At 43.1% G+C, this 19,251-nt stretch overlaps 1 protein-coding gene across 4 annotated transcripts in view; it reads right to left on the bottom strand.

Moving 5' to 3' along the window:
- The window catches only part of ANKFN1 (ankyrin repeat and fibronectin type III domain containing 1), a 216,674-nt gene that overhangs the window by 75,658 nt on the left and 121,765 nt on the right, over nucleotides 1–19,251 (bottom strand). For all 4 annotated transcript variants that reach the window (XM_083489909.1, XM_083489912.1, XM_083489910.1 and 1 more), the window contains exons 5-7: nucleotides 16,710–16,920; nucleotides 11,307–11,501; nucleotides 9,647–9,760 (exon numbers count right to left, since the gene is read on the bottom strand). In XM_083489909.1, the coding sequence (XP_083346035.1) occupies nucleotides 9,647–9,760; nucleotides 11,307–11,501; nucleotides 16,710–16,920 (520 nt within the window). The remainder of the gene's footprint in view (nucleotides 1–9,646; nucleotides 9,761–11,306; nucleotides 11,502–16,709; nucleotides 16,921–19,251) is intronic.

Below are 19,251 nucleotides of genomic sequence, written 5' to 3'. Positions count from 1 at the left end.
CTCTTAGATAATATTTGCTTTTCTCCTGGTAATAGCTTTCCTTACCCATCAGCTGGAAGGGAAAAGAAAGATGAATCCCCATGGAAATGCAACACATTTTCAGTAATGCACGCAAGAACCGGGATGTACTTACCAATAATGTTCAAGAATTTCAAAACAGTGTGAAATACTTCCAACAGGCTGGGTATTATTATCATTTCTGTGTCACTACTGCAGATACTGCAGATAAATTCCACTACTTTATCCTGCCTTTAAAGGGTCTCCTTCTTTTAGAGATAACATTATATATATATATATATATATATATATATATATATATATATATATATATATCTCAAGTTTATACATTTCACAATCATTTTGACATTTCAAAGTTTGACTTCCTTCCTCCTCTTTCTGTGGTTCCTTAAGTTTATTTTTAATATCTTCTGCATATCCAAATTAACTTAATTTGCTCATTTATTCATTGTCTTTAAATATATACTGCAGCTTCATGCTGCAGATTATTACAATAATCCTGCCAATGTTCTTACCTGTTTACAATTTATCTGTAAATATTCAATAAACCATTTCCATTCTTTTATTTAAAATAATGTTATCTTGATTTCTTATTCTTCCGGTAAGCTTTGCCATTTCTGCATATTCCATAAATTTTTGTATCCATTCTTCCTTTGCTGGGACTTCTCTTTTAGAGATAACATTGCCTGAATAAGGGGGCAGAAGGAGGAACAGAACTCTTCCTTGTATGGAAGAATGGACAAAGGGCTCTCAATACATTGGGGAGTGAAAAGTAAATTTTCACCTGTGGAATGTTCTTCATTATGAAGCATATGGAGACAAGTTCCCTATTGACTTCAGAAATTGGGATGATAGAGGCATTTTATTTTATTTTGGTAGCGCTGTAATAACATCATCACCTAATAGACTTTTAAACTGTAAACAACAGTGGGCCAATTGCGTCTCTTTGAGGTGTGTGCAAACCCCCCAGTAGAAATCTCATTAGTCTTTTTAAACTTATTTTGCCCATCCTTGAAATTCCTCAGATGTTTGGCCTGAAAGGAACTCACTATCCATTTTACTTTAAGGTGCAATCTGGTAGCAGCCATCCCTTGAAACATTCTGTCCGTCTGACCAAACTCTTCACCCTCCTTTGTGATTTCTCAGATGTGTTTCCTGAGGAGAAACACCCACATCTACTTCGCATTTCATTTTGGGTGAAATTTCTGTGACCGAAAACGTACGGCCCGCGCAACTTTCTGGACCCATCTCTCAATCTGGGATTCAATCAAGACGAGCCTGCTTTTATAGCCTAACGTTAATTCTAGGAGGCTGCTGAATTTCTCCTGAGAAATTTCATTATTGACATGAATTCAGGTGAGCCTTTCTTCTGACGCGTATTGCCATCTGGTCGTGCACATACTGTCTCAGTAAATGGGCCCACAGAGGCCAGCTTGGCAACCCTTTTGCGTATTATCTTCCAGTAAATGTGGTCCATAAAAAAGGACCTTCTGTCACCTCCCACCCTCAGGCAAATTGTCACAGCAAGTGGAAGTCTATCTCTATGCATCAAAGTAGTAGCCCAGATATGAGCGACTTATGAAACAATTTCACATTTCACCATACTTTCTCCAGAGTTATAATATTGCACAGAGAGAGGGATGGAATGACTATATATATATATATATATAATCTGGACAAACTACATTTAGGACTTATGCTTAGGACTATTTTCTTTTCTTCCCTAACTAAATCTTTAAATTCTTGTTAAAACACTTCTAGATGGTGCTTAGGGATCAAAGAAATTCTCTCCTCAGCATGGGGCCTCTTAAGCTGTGAAATCTTACTTTCCCTGACAAAAGCACTGGCTTTGAGGTGAAAGATGGAAATCAGAAGCCTCAGAGACTGAGGGATAAGAGCTCAGGGAGGCTAAAACAAACATAAACACTGACTCGGGCCTTTTTAATGTGGCTTACTGTTATATAATGACATCAAGAAGCAGTTTTACCCTGAGACAGAGCCAACCTCGTCCAACATTTTCTACCTGAGTGGCAGCTGCTCTCCAGCACCTCAGATCTGAGCATAGCTGTCAACTTTTCCATTTTCTTGCAAGGAATCCTATTCGGAATAAGGGAATTTCCATTTAAAAAGGGGAAACATTGACAACTATGGATCTGAGGTTTGCAGAACCATGTGGTCCATCTATTATATGGAATGCCATATGTAGGCATTTGGATAATACCACCCAAAATGACAGAAGATGAAAGAATCCCTCAAAACTCTGTTTCTTTCTGAATGTGTCAGGTGCTTTGCCTGAGGAGGAACTTTCATATTCACTCTGAATTTTGCTTTGGGAAATCTATCGACACAGATTGGCTTGTTTTGCTTTAGGGTTAAGTTTTGGCGGCAGCTCCGAATACAGACTATGAGAAATGGAAGCATTAAATGGCCCCCTCTCTGTTTGAACTAGGGCTCCTCACACATGCTTCTGAGCTGTTCTATTTTCTAGAAAAAGCAAAATGACCACAAACAGCTCCATTGTTCTCTTATAATGGCAATGGCGCCCACCTGAGAGGTGCCGGAAGTGAGTTTCAGTGAATTCCAGCTGAAAAAAAATCCCTGCTTCTGAACAACCTAGAAGATCAGGTTAGGGGTTAAAATATAGTGTTCTTGTAAGTTTAGGAAGGAGGGACGTGGGTGGCACTGTGGGTTAAACCACAGAGCCTAGGGCTTGCAGATCAGAAGGTCGGCAGTTCGAATCCCCGCGGTGGGGTGAGCTCCCGTTGCTCGGTCCCTGCTCCTGCCAACCTAGCAGTTCGAAAGCACATCAAAGTGCAAGTAGATAAATAGGTACCACTCCAGTGGGAAGGTAAACGGTGTTTCTGTGTGCTGCTCTGGTTTGCCAGAAGCGGCTTAGTCATGCTGGCCACATGAACTGGAAGCTGTACGCTGGCTCCCTTGGCCAATAAAGCAAGATGAGCGCCACAACCCCAGAGTCATCTGCGACTGGACCTAATAGTCAGGGGTCCCTTTACCTTTACCTTAAGTTTAGGGAAGCAATCTCAAGAGTACTATCTCCCTTTTGAAGTCATGTCAGGGAGATCCATCTACGGCAGGCATAGGCAGACTCTGCCCTCCAGATGTTTTGGGACTACAACTTCCATCATCCCTAGCTAACAGGACCAGTGGTCAGGGATGATGGAAGCTGTAGTCCCAAAACATCTGGAGGGCCAGGTTTGCCAATAAAAACCCCCCACTTCCGATATGGACTTCCAACAAAACACTAAAATACGATAACCTATTAAACATTAAAAGCTTCCCTAAACAGGGCTGCCTTTAGATGTCTTCTAAAAGTTTGGTAGTTATTTTTCTCTTTGACATCTGGTGGGAGGGTGTTCCACAGGGCGGGCACCACTACCGAGAAGGCCCTCTGCCTAGTTCCCTGTAACTCGGCTTCTCGCAGCGAGGGAACCACCAGAAGGCCCTCGGTGCTGGACCTCTGTGTCTGGGCAGAAAAATGGGGGTGGACACGCTCCTTCAGGTATACTGGACCGAGGCCATTTAGGGCTTTAAAGGTCAGCACCAACACTTTGAATTGTGCTCAGAAACGTACTGGGAGCCAGTGTGGGTCTTTCAAGACAAGTGTTATATGGTCTCGGCTGCTGCTCCCAGTCACCCCTTCTGCCGCATTCTGGATTAGTTGTAGTTTCTGGGTCACCTTCAAAGGTAGCCCCACATAGAGCGCACTGCAGTAGTCCAAGCGAGAGATAACTATGCCTGATCTGCAGTTTAGAGCACAGATGGGGAACCTGTGGTTGTTCTCCAACTCTTTTGTAACCGCTAGCTACTGGACATGGCTGATGGAATTGGAGTTGAACAGCACTTGGCGATCTACAGGTTCGCCACTCCTGGCTGAGACAATGAAAAGAAAAGCATTGCTATCTCCCTTGCAAGCTGCACACAACTTCAAGAGAATGCAGGATGCCAAACAGGTTTCACATCATATCAGGCAATGATGGATCCAAATGCTGGCTCCACAGAACAGTCACTAATCACAAAGCAATCAGACGGTCAAGGAAAGAGCAGCTTCCCATTTTGCTGTTGAAAAGAATAAAGTCAGTTTCAACACATAGGCCTGCTTGTTGAAGTATGGTTTTTAATGACAACTGATAATGAAGAGCAAGGGAACATTCATAGACTTGAAAGCTGGGGATTCTGAAAAAACACTTACATGACTAAGTAGAGCAGAGTGGCATTGAAAAATGATTTGCAGTTCATTTGATGCTTTTAAAAATTCTACAGTATAGTGGCCAGTTCCATAGGTTGGGGTTCCATGGGGTGGGGGGTATATAAAAATGCTTAATGAATATTACCCATGCATCCCAGAACCAAGGCCGTCTAATATTATCACATTGTTTTCAGTCTTGAGTACCACGTTTGCATGAGGTATGGGGAGGCTGAGTTTAATCACCAGGGTTGTGCCTAAACACAAGACTTTTCAGTGCAAAAATATGGTGCCTGTCATTATGGATAAATAGAGAAATCTGAACAAGACTAGTGCCTCCAGCAGAGCACTTTGAAGACTTTTATAAAAATAACAAACCCTTGTCAATACAAGAAATACAAGACAAACTAGAAGACACCCAAATGCCCTGGTTAACACAACACCAAATACATGCCCTCTTAAACAACCCAACAGTAAAATCAGCAGCAACTAGGCCCCTGACAACCTTCGAAAACCTCCTCCTAACAACAAAGGGAAACGGTAAAGGGACGGTATCCGCAATATACAAAATACTACTCCCAAATCCCGCAAATCCCCTAGACGCAATCAAAAAACAATGGGAGAATGACATAGGCTATGAGATTAACCCCACTCAATGGACCAGAATGTGGTCTAAACCCCCCTTTAAATCCATATCAATGAAAAGAAAAGAACTCACACTGACACTCACCTACAGGTGGTACCTAACACCAAGGAAACTAGCGCTAATACACCCAGGAACCTCACCAAAATGCTGGAGAGGGTGCACCTCCACAGGCACATATCTCCACATGTGGTGGGAGTGTCCCAAAATCCAACTATTCTGGACAACAGCCATACAAGAAATATGTAAAATAACTAAGCAAGTAATAGACATCACCCCAGAATTGGCCCTACTAAACATCTTCCAAGACAACAATGCCCATTTACACCACAAAGAACTCATAACCCACCTGCTCTCAGCAGCCAGAAACACCATAACCAGACACTGGAGAGACCTGTCAGGAGTAAGCATGGACCAATGGTACCAAATAGTATGGGAAACAGCCCTACTAGAAAAATTAACTAATAAACTGAAACTGACACGGGGACAAACAGAAGAAGACGCCTTCACCCCGGTATGGCTCCCCTTTATCACATACACAGCCCAACAGGACAATGACAATAATCCACCAACAGCATACAAATCAATATGGCTAACCTGATCCAAAACACCCACCCACCTCACTCACACACGAAAACAAAGATCACCACAGCCAATCACAAGCAAACAATCACACCCTAGGCCAACCCCAACCTCTCTCACCACCAAAGGAACACAAGTGAACAACACAAGCAACGCTGACACCAAACTCTACATACATTAAACATAATAGAAACACCGCCACCCAACCCCACCCCTATCCATCTTCCCTCTCTCCACCCCACTTTCTTTTTTCTTTTTTCTTTTCTTCTCCCCCTAATGCCTCAACAAATGAAACGGATTTGTAAAAATGTTACATAAAAAAACAAAAACGAGGCACTACACTTCTGTAAAACAAGAAAATCCTTAATAAAATATATATTAATAAAAAAAGTAAAGTAGCAAAAGGAATAATAATAATAATAATAATAATAATAATAATAATAATATATTTATACCCCACCAATTTGACTAGGTTTCCCCAACCACTCTGGGCAGCTCCCAACAGATTAAAAACTGAATAAAATATCAAATATTAAAAGCTTCCCTAAACAGGGCTGTGGGGTGGGTGCTTAACCCTTCTCCTGCCACCCTGTTTTACTCCCCAAACCAGAAATATGATGATGCCTTTGACCAAACACAGCAATGTAGCTAAAACCTTACCAAAATTACACATTTTGCCCCTGCCATCTGCTTTCGCTCCTGCAGTACTCTAGACCTATGCAGGTCTAAAGCAACAATGGGGTAAAAAACAGCTAGGGAAAAGAAAGTTTTTGGGAAAAACGACTGGCAAGGGAAGGATTAAGTATTGCCATCCATCCCACGCCTCCTCTGTCACAAAACCCTGGAGTGTGCTGTCCCAAGGGAAAATGGGTCAGAGAGTCCTCATTACTTACCCCTAAGGCACAGTACCTATTAAACATACAGATGATATGTGCTTTAATAATAACACAAACAATGCCAAAAGACAAGGTTTGTGGGAAGGGGTGCACTTTGCTCGTCCAGTGCCACTGGGACAAACCTATCAATTTCAGTTTCTCTACGTTTCTCATATTTTTGGAAGCCAGCAGTTTGGTCCTCCACATTGACACATCAGATTGCATTTTTTAAAAAAGCTGCATGAAAATTGCACTGTATTGCAAATTTCTCCAAACATTGTTGAATATAATAGTGCCTACTTTTTGCAAAGCAATTTCCTCCAATACAATGTATTTCTGTCTGTTATTTTCATGAATATGTGATTTTTTAGGCACATTTCACGTGTGTGTGTGTGTGTGTGTGTGTGTGTGTGTGTGTGTGTTTCTCTGTGTGTACAACGCATTCCTTGGTTTGCAAATTATATTGCAAAATTCACAGAAGTACAACTTCTGAAGGATGGCTGTGTTTTGGTTTGTGTATTTCAGAACATACAAACTAGGTAAGTTCACTTTTAAGTGTGGACTGAATCAATTTTTCACCCCCATCCCGAGTCATATGCCACACTTTTATTATAAGCTATAAAGTTAACCAATCTGAAAGCAAATCCTAATTTCATAAGGGAAGCCATAAGTAGCTTATTTTGGGTATTGTTTTTACCCTTACTTTTCTTTTCTATTTTTGTAGCAATAAAGTGTGGCATTGAATATGATTCATAGGAACTGTGATCCTAAACACTTTAACTTGAAAGAAGTAATAGTTGCTTCTCAGTGCTTGACTATTCGGCATGTTGGAGCATGCCGAACCCATGCCTCATCTTTTCCCTTCTTCTGAGAAACTTTAATTTGAGGTTTGTTGGATGGAAGACTGAAAGTAGACCTGGGCTTGAAAACATCTAACTCCTCATGCGAGGAACTTCATCCTTCTGGATGTTGTTTGAGCAAACTTCTCATTGGCCATGCAGGTTGAGGATGATGGAAATCGGAACACCCTTCAGAGGATACCAGATCTTAACAATCAGCTAATTTGCTTTCTCTCTCCCCTAAAAAGTTGTGGTTATTTTTTTCCCAATTTCCTGGGAGTGGCCCAAATGATAGAAACTGTTCTAAATTCTTAATTTCTAGATCTGAACAAACGCGTTGAGAAAAATCAACTATTCCCCATTTTAATGGTTGATTAGATCTGTTACCGGGACGCAGATGGTGCTGTGGGTTAAACCACAGAGCCTAGGACTTGCCAATCAGAAGGTTGGCGGTTCGAATCCCCGCAACGGGGTGAGCTCCCATTGCTCGGTCCCTGCTCCTGCCAACCTAGCAGTTCGAAAGCACGTCAAAGTGCAAGTAGATAAATAGGTACCGCCCTGGCGGGAAGGTAAACGGCATTTCCGTGCTCTGCTCTGGTTCGCCAGAAGTGACTTAGTCATGCTGGCCACATGACCCGGAAGCTGTACGCTGGCTCCCTTGGCCAATAAAGCAAGATGAGCGCCGCAACCTCAGAGTCAGCCACGACTGGACCTAATGGTCAGGGGTCCCTTTACCCTTTACCTTTTAGATCTGCTACCTTTCCCTTGACTAGACTCTGTGAATGTGAATCAGCTGGATAGTTAGCTCATGACATACTCAGACCACCATACTAAAGTGTTGATTTTGGTTTATTTTTTAAAAGCACTAATATGGGTTGTTTTTCTATAAATGTTAATATGCGATAGCAAAGCATTCTGTGTATCCTTGTTTTCCCCAATCCTTATATTGTTTCCAAATGTTTCCTTTGTTCGGGGGCTAATATATATCCCTTTCTTGCTCCTGTTTGAGTAAACATGATTAAAGCCAGGCTGTTAGTTTAAAATGTGTGTTCTTGTTGTTGTTGTTAATTTGATTTATACCCCGTCCTTCATCAAAATATCTCAGGGCAGTGTACAACATTAGAAACACATTACAAAACTTCAATGGTAAAAACAAAATTAAAACATAGTAAAAAGCATACTGGTGGGCAGCCCAATAGTAAAATAATCATAATGAAAACAGTCCATTCTTCAGGATAGGGCTGGTTCTCATACAATCACACAATGCACAAAAGCTGACCTCTGATGTCAGACATCCCTCAGTGATGTCTCACACCAGAGTGGCTGGGCAACCCAGTTAGATGTGTGGGATAAAGTAATAAATTATTATTATTATTATTATTATTATTATTATTATTATTATTATTCACTGCATATTTACAATGCTACTAACAAGAGCAATCCTATTAACTTCCTGGCCTCTTAAATTTGGATGTCCCTACCAGAGAAGAATGGCAGATTAAGTTGATGGACTATGCCGAAATGGCTAAAATGACCAGAAGAATCATAAATCAGAAAGACCAAAATCTTAATAAAGAATGGGGAAAATTTATAAGTTATCTTCAAGAGCATTGTAAACAGTTAAGATCGTTAGTAGCATTGGAATATCACTTGTAGTTGAATAGTGGATTTTGGATATAATGCAGATGTAAAAGATATGGATCATCATAAAAGATGCAGGAGGAAATGATTAATAATAGGACCCTCAAAGGGGAGGATGGAAGTCCAGGAGATTCCTTGGAATCTTGTTTTTTATGATCTATGTTTGATATATGACTGTTAAATTTTAATTTGAAAAACCAAAGAAATAAATTTCAAAAATAAAAAGTCCTTCAGGTATGAGTGCTTGATCACATGGAATGGAAAGACAGGAAGGGACCTGAGTGTTCCATTTGCAACCTGCCCAGCCCTCCTGAGGGAAGCGGGTGGTGCTGTGGGTTAAACCAGAGAGCCTAGGGCTTGCCGATCAGAAGGTCGGCGGTTCGAATCCCCGCAACGGGGTGAGCTCCCGTTGCTCGGTCCCTGCTCCTGCCAACCTAGCAGTTCGAAAGCAAGTGCAAGTAGATAAATAGGTACCGCTCTGGCGGGAAGGTAAACAGCATTTCCATGCGCTGCTCTGGTTCGCCAGAAGCAGCTTAGTCATGCTGGCCACATGACCTGGAAACTGTATGCCGGCTCCCTCGGCCTATAGATTGAGATGAGCGCCGCAACCCCAGAGTCGGCCACAAATGGACCTTATGGTCAGGGGTCCCTTTACCTTTTACCAGCCCTCCTAATCAAACCTTACTTTGTCCTCAGGCAATTCTCTCAATGATCTTACTCGACATTTGACACCGTACCATATTGTTAACCTGGCTTGATTTGTGAGATGGTTGCTGTAAACAGGCCATCTTAATCAGACAGGTCTCATCAACGCAAAGCCATGAAACGAACCCAAAGTTAGTACCTTTATATTTGGTCACCACTGCTGAGTTCATGCTATGAGGTTCTTGGAAAGTGACAGTGAGTGATGTGCTGCTTGTCACCATGAGGCAGACGTTGGTCGGTGCCTCGGGGGCTCCTGGGAGCAAAGAGAAAACATCGTGTTACAGGCGGAACAAATATTTTTCAAACAGTGTTCATCAAAGAAACGTCCCCAAACCATACAAAAAACTGGTGAGCTTTCATATGGTGTTGCTTTGAACTCTACTAGGCAGACTATGCTAATGAGATCAGATGGACGCTATTTGTTTGTTTGGTGGTCTTCATCTCGTTTGAATAATGCTAGCACCCCAGAAATCAAACATTTCCTCGATATATGTAAATAAGAAACACAGATGCTAGCCGAGATCAGTACTAGGACAGATAAGGAACCAAATAATGCATTAAATTTTGTTACTTATTTTTGATCTGCATTTCAAATTATTGCTGGATAAGCAAGCACATTTATACAGCAGCTCAAACCATTGCTTTATTTTCTACCCAGTGAAAACAATTATCTGCAGCAGTTGCATGACCATCTTTTACACTTTTGCCAGAGAGTAAGTTCCCAAAAGCACAAGTGAACTTATTTTGGTGTCTAGCTATATATAAGGTTGAAGTGTAAGCTTTATCAAACTGTAGTAATTGAAACAAGTTTGTTTCCATATTATACACACACACACACACACACACACACACACACACACACACACATATATACATACACACACATACACTTTTCAAATTTATACATTTCACTAGTTTTATACATTTCACTAATTTTACATTCATACATTCATTTTGACATTTCAAAATTGACTTCCACCTCCCTCTTTTTGTGGTTCCTTAAATTTATTTTTAATATCTTCTGCATATCCAAATCAACTTAACTTGCTTATTTATTAATCTTCTTTAAATATATACTCTTGTAAAACTTCAGGTTGTTACAATGATCTTGCCAATGTTTTTATCTGTTTATAATTTATCTGTAAAGATTCAATAAACCGTTTCCATTCTTTTAAAAAGATTTGTCATCTTGAGAGAAAGGCTTTAGGGAAATCACTGTCATAAAGAATATGGCAATCGTTTAATTAAATAGTGTGATGTACTGAGCTAGAAGGCAGCAACCTGATTGGTCTGCAGGAGCCGCCCAATCAGGCTCCAGGAGGAAGTGAATCAGCCAATCACGTGGGACCCATTGTGTAAATAATGTATATATAGCCAGAGGCTTTGGAGGAAAACTCACTCACTGTTCACCAGGAGCTGAAATAAGGAGCATGAAATCAACACTCAACTCCAAGTATATTTCAAATACTTTTAACTGTTTTTAGCCTATTAAGCAATCTAGTAAATGTAAATTCAAATAAACATTGCTGCATCTCTTAAAAATAAAGGTGTCTTCTGTTTTGTGTAGTAGAAGCCTTAAGAAAGCATCATGTACTTGCAGAGGCTGATTTACAGCTATGAGAAATGTGGCTCCCTGTCATCTTCATCAACTAGACAAGGTCTTCTCGAATCCCACCACCCACATTACTTTAAGTTTCTGAAGGCAGCTTGTTCTATCTGCACCAGTTCCCCTGGTTTTAAGACTGAGGTCCACTGCTCTGCATGAACGCCAGTGAGGATGAATAATTGGTTTTTCTTACTGGAATGTTCATAGCCCGATTTCATGCGCTTGTAGAGTCGGTGTCTCCACTCCCAGGATTTCAGCTGCTTCTCCTTCTCGGAGCTGTCGGTGCTGAGCCCTTCATTCATTACTTCTGCAGACAGATCGCTGACTCGTTGCTGAGCCTCTTGAACTAAGTTGCTCAGATGGATCGACCTGCTTTCCATGCTGACAACTATCAGGGGAAGGGAAATGTGGAAGTTAGCACTAGGACTTTGGCATGGCAAAATTGCAAATTTCATCCACTTGACCAGGGGATAGGGTGAGAAGAGAAGAAGAAGAGAAGAGTTTGGATTTGATACCCCACTTTATCACTACCTGAAGGAGTCTCAAAGTGGCTAACATTCTCCTTTCTCTTCCTCCCCCACAACAAACACTCTGTGAGCTGAGTGGGGCTGAGAGACTTCAGAGAAGCGTGACTGGCCCATGGTCACCCAGCAGCTGCATGTGGAGGAGCGGGGAAGTGAACCTGGTTCACCAGATTACGAGTCTACCGCTCTTAACCACTACACCACGCTGGTGAAGTGCAGGGGAGAAAGATCAGTGTGCGGGACTAGTCTGGCCAAAATCCTTTTGCTGTGACCCAGAAGCAGAGCCCCACCAGCATGCTCTATCACACTGCAAGAGAGTCTGAAGAACAGAACACAGGAAGAAGAGTTTGGATTTGATATCCTGCTTTATCACTACCCGAAGGAGTCTCAAAGCGGCTAACATTCTCCTTTCCCTGCAGGTTCTGCAACTTCTCCTGGCTCCTTCATTCCTTCCTTTTAGGTATCTGGCAAAAGCATTCTTCTTTCACCAAGCCTTTGGCTGATTAACATCCAATGCCCTTTTGGGGAGGGGAGATTATTGGGCTGTTCTTGTTCTTATTTTTACTATGTATTTTGTGATTTTATCTTGTCAACTGCCCGGAACCCCGCAGGTATAGTGCAGTATACACTATACCTCAGCAGCAGCAGCATCCCTGATTATTTACTGTGAGAACTAGGAATGATGGAAGATAGAGTCCAACAACATCTGGGAGAGAAGAAGAAGAGGAGGAGGAGGAGGAGGAGGAGGAGGAGGAGGAGGAGGAGGAGGAGTTTGGATTTGATATCCCGCCTTTCACTCCCCTTAAGGAGTCTCAAAGCGGCTAACAATCTCCTTTCCCTTCCTCCCCCACAACAAACACTCTGTGAGGTGAGTGGGGCTGAGAGATTTCAAAGAAGTGTGACTGGCCCAAGGTCACCCAGCAGCTGCATGTGGAGGAGCGGGGAAGCGAACCCGGTTCCCCAGATTACGAGACTACCGCTCTTAACCACTACACCACACTGGATGAACATAGGAAGCACTAAGCCTTCCAAGGAGCGCTTGAAGGAGATGAGTAAGTTTAGCCTGGAAAAGAGGTGACTGAGAGGAGATATGAGAGCCATCTTCAGATATCTTAAGGGCTGTCACATGGAAGAGGAAGCATGCTTGTTTTCTCTTGCTCTGGAGGGTAGGACTCAAGGCAATGGCTTCAAGTTACAAGAAAAGAGATTCAGACTAAAAATTTTGGGGGAAAATTGACAGTAAGAGCTGTTTGGCAGTAGAGCTGACTCCCACGAGAGGTTGTGGGCTCTCCTTCCTTGGAGGTTTTTAAGCAGAGGTTGGGTGGCCATCTGTCATGGATACTTTAGCTGAGATTCCTGCATTGCAGGGGGTTGGATTAGATGGCCCTTGGACCCCTTCCAATTCTATGATTCTAAGGGCTATTTAGGGACACGGGTGGCGCTGTGGGTTAAACCACAGAGCCTAGGACTTGCCGATCAGAAGGTCAGCAGTTCGAATCCCCATGACGGGGTGAGCTCCCGTTGCTTGGTCCCTGCTCCTGCCAACCTAGCAGTTCGAAAGCATGTCAAAGTGCAAGTAGATAAATAGGTACCACTCTGGTGGGAAGGTAAACGGCATTTCTGTGCGCTGCTCTGGTTCACCAGAAGTGGCTTAGTCATGCTGGCCACATGACCCGGAAGCTGTACGCCAGCTCCCTCGGCCAATAAAGCAAGATGAGCACCGCAACCCCAGAGTCGGTCACGACTGGACCTAATGATCAGGCGTCCCTTTACCTTTACCTTAAGGGTTATTTATTAATCTAGAACAATTATATCTTGTCTCCCACAACAACTTCCAAGTTGCCTTGTAACAACCATTGGTACCATAACGAAACCACAAACAAATCCAGCTAAAAATTACATCAACATTAAAGATTTGTTTTAAATAATATAATAAAAAAACCCCCATCCCAACCTTAGATGTATTTGCTAACTACATATTGAGTGCATCATTTAAAGGAAAATGTAAAGGACCCCTGGACGGGGTCCAGTCAAAGAAGACTATGGGGTACAGTGCTCATCTTGCTTTCAGGCCGAGGGAGCCAATGTTTGTCCACAGACAGCTTTCCGGGTCATGCAGCTAGCATGACTAAACTGCTTCTGGTGCAACGGGTCACCGTGACGGAAACCAGAGTGCACGGAAATGCCGTTTACCTTCCCGTTGCTGCAGTACCTATTTATCTACTTGCACTGGTGTGCTTTCGAACTGCTAGGTTGGCAGGAGCTGGGACAGAGCAACGGGCGCACCCTCCATCCAGGGGATTCGAACCGCTGACCTTCTGATCGGCAAGCCCAAGAGGCTCAGTGGTTTAGACCACAGTGCCACCCGCATCCCTATGAGTGTACCTTTTATGTATGTCTGGCCCTCTGTATCACTGATCCGCTGCTGGGCAGGGAGAAGGGAGAAAGGAAATTAAATCCAGCTCCCTGGTGGTGCCAAACTGCTGGATGGTAACTGAAAGTTCCCAATCACATATGCAGGACCCAATCATTTTGCACAATTCCCTGACCTGCTGAAATTATGGGTATGAAGAAGCAGGGTTTAGCCTTCAGGTGGCCCCTAGATGGATCGAAACGCCAAATTTAAAAAATGGCGATAAGTGCAGAGCAATATTATTATTTTTTTAATGGAAATGAAGTGGTTATAGATTCGCATTCTCTGTGTTCATAGGCATGTTTGCATTAATGACAGGAAATGAATATAATTTATGATTGCCCCCGCATGCCATCAGACTACATTTGTTTACCGATGAAGTCAATGAAAAATTAGTTTAGTCTTTTTTTCTCTTTTTTTCCTGACTGCTGTTTAGAACACTCAGGACTGTGTTTTCCTGCAGATCTGTCATGCCTAATGAATGTTGCTTCAGCCGTCAATCACGTACTCCAAAACCCTGTCACACTTTTTTTTTTCCAGTCACGAACCCATGACAGAAAAATAAACAAATAAATATAAAACTACACAACTCTTTTCATTGAGCAGCTATACTATACAAGGAGTGGGGGTGGGAGCGGGGGCAGGGGGTGGGGATGAAAATAATCTCCTGGGAAGGTTAAAAGAGCCCAGGATAAATGATAATGTAAGTGCTGTGGACATAGCAAAGCAATAAAGGTGCACCAATTCTGGCTTTTTTAAAAAGGGAGGGGGGAGTAATTCACCCTCACATACACACACAGTCCAGTGGGGAAAAAAATCGGCAATATTAGTAGCCTCAAGGTGCAATTTCCTGGAGCTCAGAGATTGACAGGTCAGTACTAAATGCTGTTAATTTAACTAACTCCAAATTAATGGCAGAGTCTGCTCAGTCCGGACCCCTGAAAACACAGTTTCATTATGGACATGCTGGGAAAGACCTAAATATAGGCATTGACGGTCTCGAGCAAAATCTGTAGGCTTCGGTGTATTTTTAGCCACAGGTAAGGCGTCAAAATGTGTGTCATGGATTAATGGGCTTGGCAAGCCGCTCGCTCTCCCCTCGCAAACAAACAAGCAAACAAAAACAAAAACGGACTGAGACCGTCCCATGAAAGAAGACAAAGGGCAGTTTCATAAGCCACTTGTGAAGTGCTCTTAGTGTATTAGCGGAGTGCTGATATTGGACAGGAGTGGGCCTTCAGTAGCAGCCAGCAAAGCAGACATAGCACAACCACGCATGTAAAATACAAGGATTTCATTTGTCTCTGGCTGTCAGTTTTCCCTCTCCCAGCCAGGGCTCAGCGAACTTCATTCGGCTTTCATTGGGATCCTGCAAGACCAAAAGCACGGTCCCAGGGCTCTAGATTCTGGATTTATTTATTTGTCTTATTTATTGTGCAGTTGCTCGAAGATCTCGTGTGGCTCGGTGCTATTAAAGGACAGAGAAACTCAAAGGCCGCAATTTATGGCACAGCCCCACATCCCACTGAATTTTCAACTGGACAAATTAATTCACTGGTTAGCATTCACGCAGTGCTAACCGAGTGCTAGGTGCTGCTCACATCCAAGGGGGGCTTTCATTTGTGCACAGAAGACTTTTTGTGCAATCCCTTCAAAATATCGAAATCACAGTGCATTTTGGGGACTATATTATACAGCCCATGGATAGGCAACCTAAGGCCCGGGAGCCGGATGTGGCCCAATCACCTTCTAAATCCGGCTCGCAGACGGTCTGGGAATCAGCGTGTTTTTACATGAGTAGAATGTGTCCTTTTATTTAAAATGCATCTCTGGGTTATTTGTGGGGCCTGCCTGGTGTTTTTATATGAGTAGAATGTGTGGTTTTATTTAAAATGCATCTCTGGGTCATTCATTCCCCCCCCCATAAAGTCCAGCCCCCCACAAGGTCTGAGGGACAGTGGACCGGCCCCCTGCTGAAAAAGTTTGCTGACCCCTGATATAGCCCTTTTTTGGTGGGGAGCAATTTTAGAGCAAATTTAGGTACTCAAAAAGCAATGGGTGCATGGGTCTCCATTTGCAAGGTTCTGAAAAGCAAGCTTGACTGATGACACACACATCTATTATCCAGTTACAGCTAGAGCTGAATGGAATTTGTGCCCAATTTTCAAGCTGTTTTTTTTAAAAAAAATAATAACCTGTAACTGGATAATAGATACAGTGGTACCTCGGGTTAAGTACTTAATTCGTTCCAGAGGTCCGTACTTAACCTGAAACTGTTCTTAACCTGAGATACCACCTTAGCTAATGGGGCCTCCCTATGCTGCCGCGCCGTCGCCACGTGATTTCTGTTCTCATCCTGAAGCAAAGTTCTTAACCTGGGTTTCTGGGTTAGCGGAGTCTGTAACCTGAAGCGTATGTAACCTGAAGCGTACGTAGCCCGAGGTACCACTGTACCTCGAAGTAAGTATGTTTGCATAAATATCCTAAGGCATGATTTACAAGTTAGCCTCTGTTTTTTCCGCTCATGTTAATGGGGTTTAAATATGGGCCACAGGGCTCTGAATCTCCGTAATGCCAATTGTCATACGCAAGTCCTCATGCACCTTGCCTGACCCTTTTCTGTACAATTCAGCTACAGTACGCATTCTGCCATACTTACAGTGAGGACTCTCCTTTGCCCCAGCCTTCAAAAGAATCTTGGCAATAGGCACATTATTTGTCAGGATGGCGATGTCCAGCGCAGTTAGCCCCTCGCTGTTAGGAGTGTTGAGATCCAGCTCCTCAGGTGTGCATTGATAGAGGAGAATCTGGACAGCGTCCAAGTCTTGCTGCTCCACAGCTTCCAGCATGGCTTCACAGCACTGAAAGTTCTGTTCATCCACATGAGATATTTTTTTTAAAAAAAAAAATAAACAACACAAAAGCTGTCAACATAACTGTGCATCTTAGCATCTCTTCTCACATTTTTCCTTTCATTTTTTTCAATCATAAGCTCATAGAAACACACACACACACTCTCTTAAAATAAGGAAGCAGAACCTTTTTCAACCTGAGAGTGATGTTCCTCCATGATACAGCTTTTTTGGGCAGGCAGAACTGTTACCTTTGTACAGTAGTGGTGCTGTGGTCTAAACCACAGAGCCTCTTGGACTTGCTGCTCAGAAGGTCGGCGGTTTGAATCCCCATGACAGGTGAGCTCCCATTGCTTTGTCCCAGCTCCTGCCAACCTAGAAGTTTGAAAGTACGCCAGTGCAAGTGGATAAATAGGTACCTCTGCGGTGGGAAGGAAACAGCGTTTCTGGGCACTATGGCTTCAGTCACGGTGTTCTGTTGTGCCAGAAGCGGTTTAGTCTGCTGGCCACAGGACCCAGAAAGCTGTCCATGGACGAACGCCGGCTCCTTCAGCCTGAAAGTGAGATGAGCGCCGCAACCCCATAGTTGCCTTTCACTGGACCTAACCTTTACCTTTTTACCTTACAGTAGCTTAGATTCCACGCTCTCCAAAGGTTTCTATTTGCACAAACACCTTTCCACCAACATTAGGAGTCAACTCCTAGGGGCTGTTGGGGCTTTGGCCCACACAATGAAAAATTTGAGGGGGCTGCCCCCCCCCCAAGTTAATGGCCATTGCCATTCAGGGGCGCCGACTTATAAAAAACATTGGGGGAGCCCGCGAAAGCTCATGAATAATAAATAAGCTCATGAATATGCAGATAAAGTGGCGCCGCCTCCTCGTGAGCAAATAGGGGAGAGCGTGCTGCGCCTATTAATCAGCTCCGAAGGAAATTGGGTTGAGCTTTTGCTCGGGAGGGAGGGCAGGAGGCATGCAGCCCGACCCTGTGCATTTTGGGCTGGGGGAGGGGCGGCGGTGGCGCTCTGCTGGAGGGGCGCCCAAGATTATTGGGGGGGCCAAGCCCCCCAAACGAATTTTTGAGGGGGCTCAGGCCCCCTCAGGCCCCATGGAGTCGGCGCCTATGTTGCCATTCGAATGTTGTGTGTGCACCACATTGTGAGATCAACTATGTGGGTCAGGGCTTTCCTGGCCCCTCCCAGTATTTTATTCAAGTTGGCACCCCTGCCACCAACCCAGAGAAGGAAGAATTGCGACAGATAAACAACAGTATTCCAGCCAAACAAAGCATGTGAGCAGGGTGCTGAGGACCAGAATCAGTGAGGAGTACGGTTAGGGAAAAGAGGTGTGGCCGGTGGAAAATCCTGAGGGGAGAATAGACTGGAGGGCAGGATTTGACCAGTGGACCTGAGGTTTCCCACCCTTGAACTAAAGTATCACCAGCCCCAATCAGTGCTGGTTGTATTACCGTATTTTTCGCCCTACAGGACACACTTTTTCCCCTCCAAAAATGAAGGGGTAGGATAAAACGTTTAATATCCAAGGTGTTTCGGACTTCTTGGGCTCTTCACGAAGTAGTTTCAAATACAGAAGTTCAGCAGCCTGAACTGTTAAAATAAAATAAAGGATCAATATCGGAACGGATGCATTTGGACTAAATAAGAGTTTTGGAGCAGGACTAAAGAAGAACAGCAACCCCCGAAAACCAGAGCATGGGAAGTCAAACAAAATGGTTTAATTTAGTATTGAATAATTGGCTTCTTTAATTGTATTGCAATTTGGTATTGTATTAATATGGCATTTATTGGATTGTTTTAAATTAAAATTAATAAAAATTATTATACAATAAATAAATAAATATACAGAAGTTCAGTCTCTTTTTCTACTTCTTTCTCTTTCCTTCTGTCCCACTACTGTGTTTGAAATTTGTATTGTTAGCTGTCCCGTTAGCTTGCACCATTGGCTCAGCTATTAAACTTTTTTCTTTTTCCACTCCTTTGCTTCCTGATCCCTCCCTCACTGAATTTGCCTGGGGGTTCTCCTTTTTGATGCAGTCTCAATCATGATCAATGATAAAATATCATTAAAAAATCACATCAAATCCAGATATAAAAGCATAATAAAACAACAACTGTAAATTCAGCAAAATTATCTGTTACAGCCCAAACAGAAAGGTTTTTGTCACACTTTTTTTTTGGGGGGGGGGTTAAGTGTCATTTGGGAGGGGGTTGGACATTTGCCTGAATATGGAAGACCTTTAAAATGTGGAGGGGGAACATTTAGAATCCTTTCCACAAGGCTTTCTCCTTTTCAGAGCTCCGCACTAAACATGTGAGAGTCTTGCATGTGC

The sequence above is a fragment of the Podarcis liolepis genome, assembly GCF_965112155.1.
Source record: "Podarcis liolepis genome assembly, chromosome: 2".
Classification (NCBI taxonomy): Eukaryota; Metazoa; Chordata; class Lepidosauria; order Squamata; family Lacertidae; genus Podarcis; species Podarcis liolepis.
This window is presented reverse-complemented; position numbering and strand designations above follow the sequence as displayed.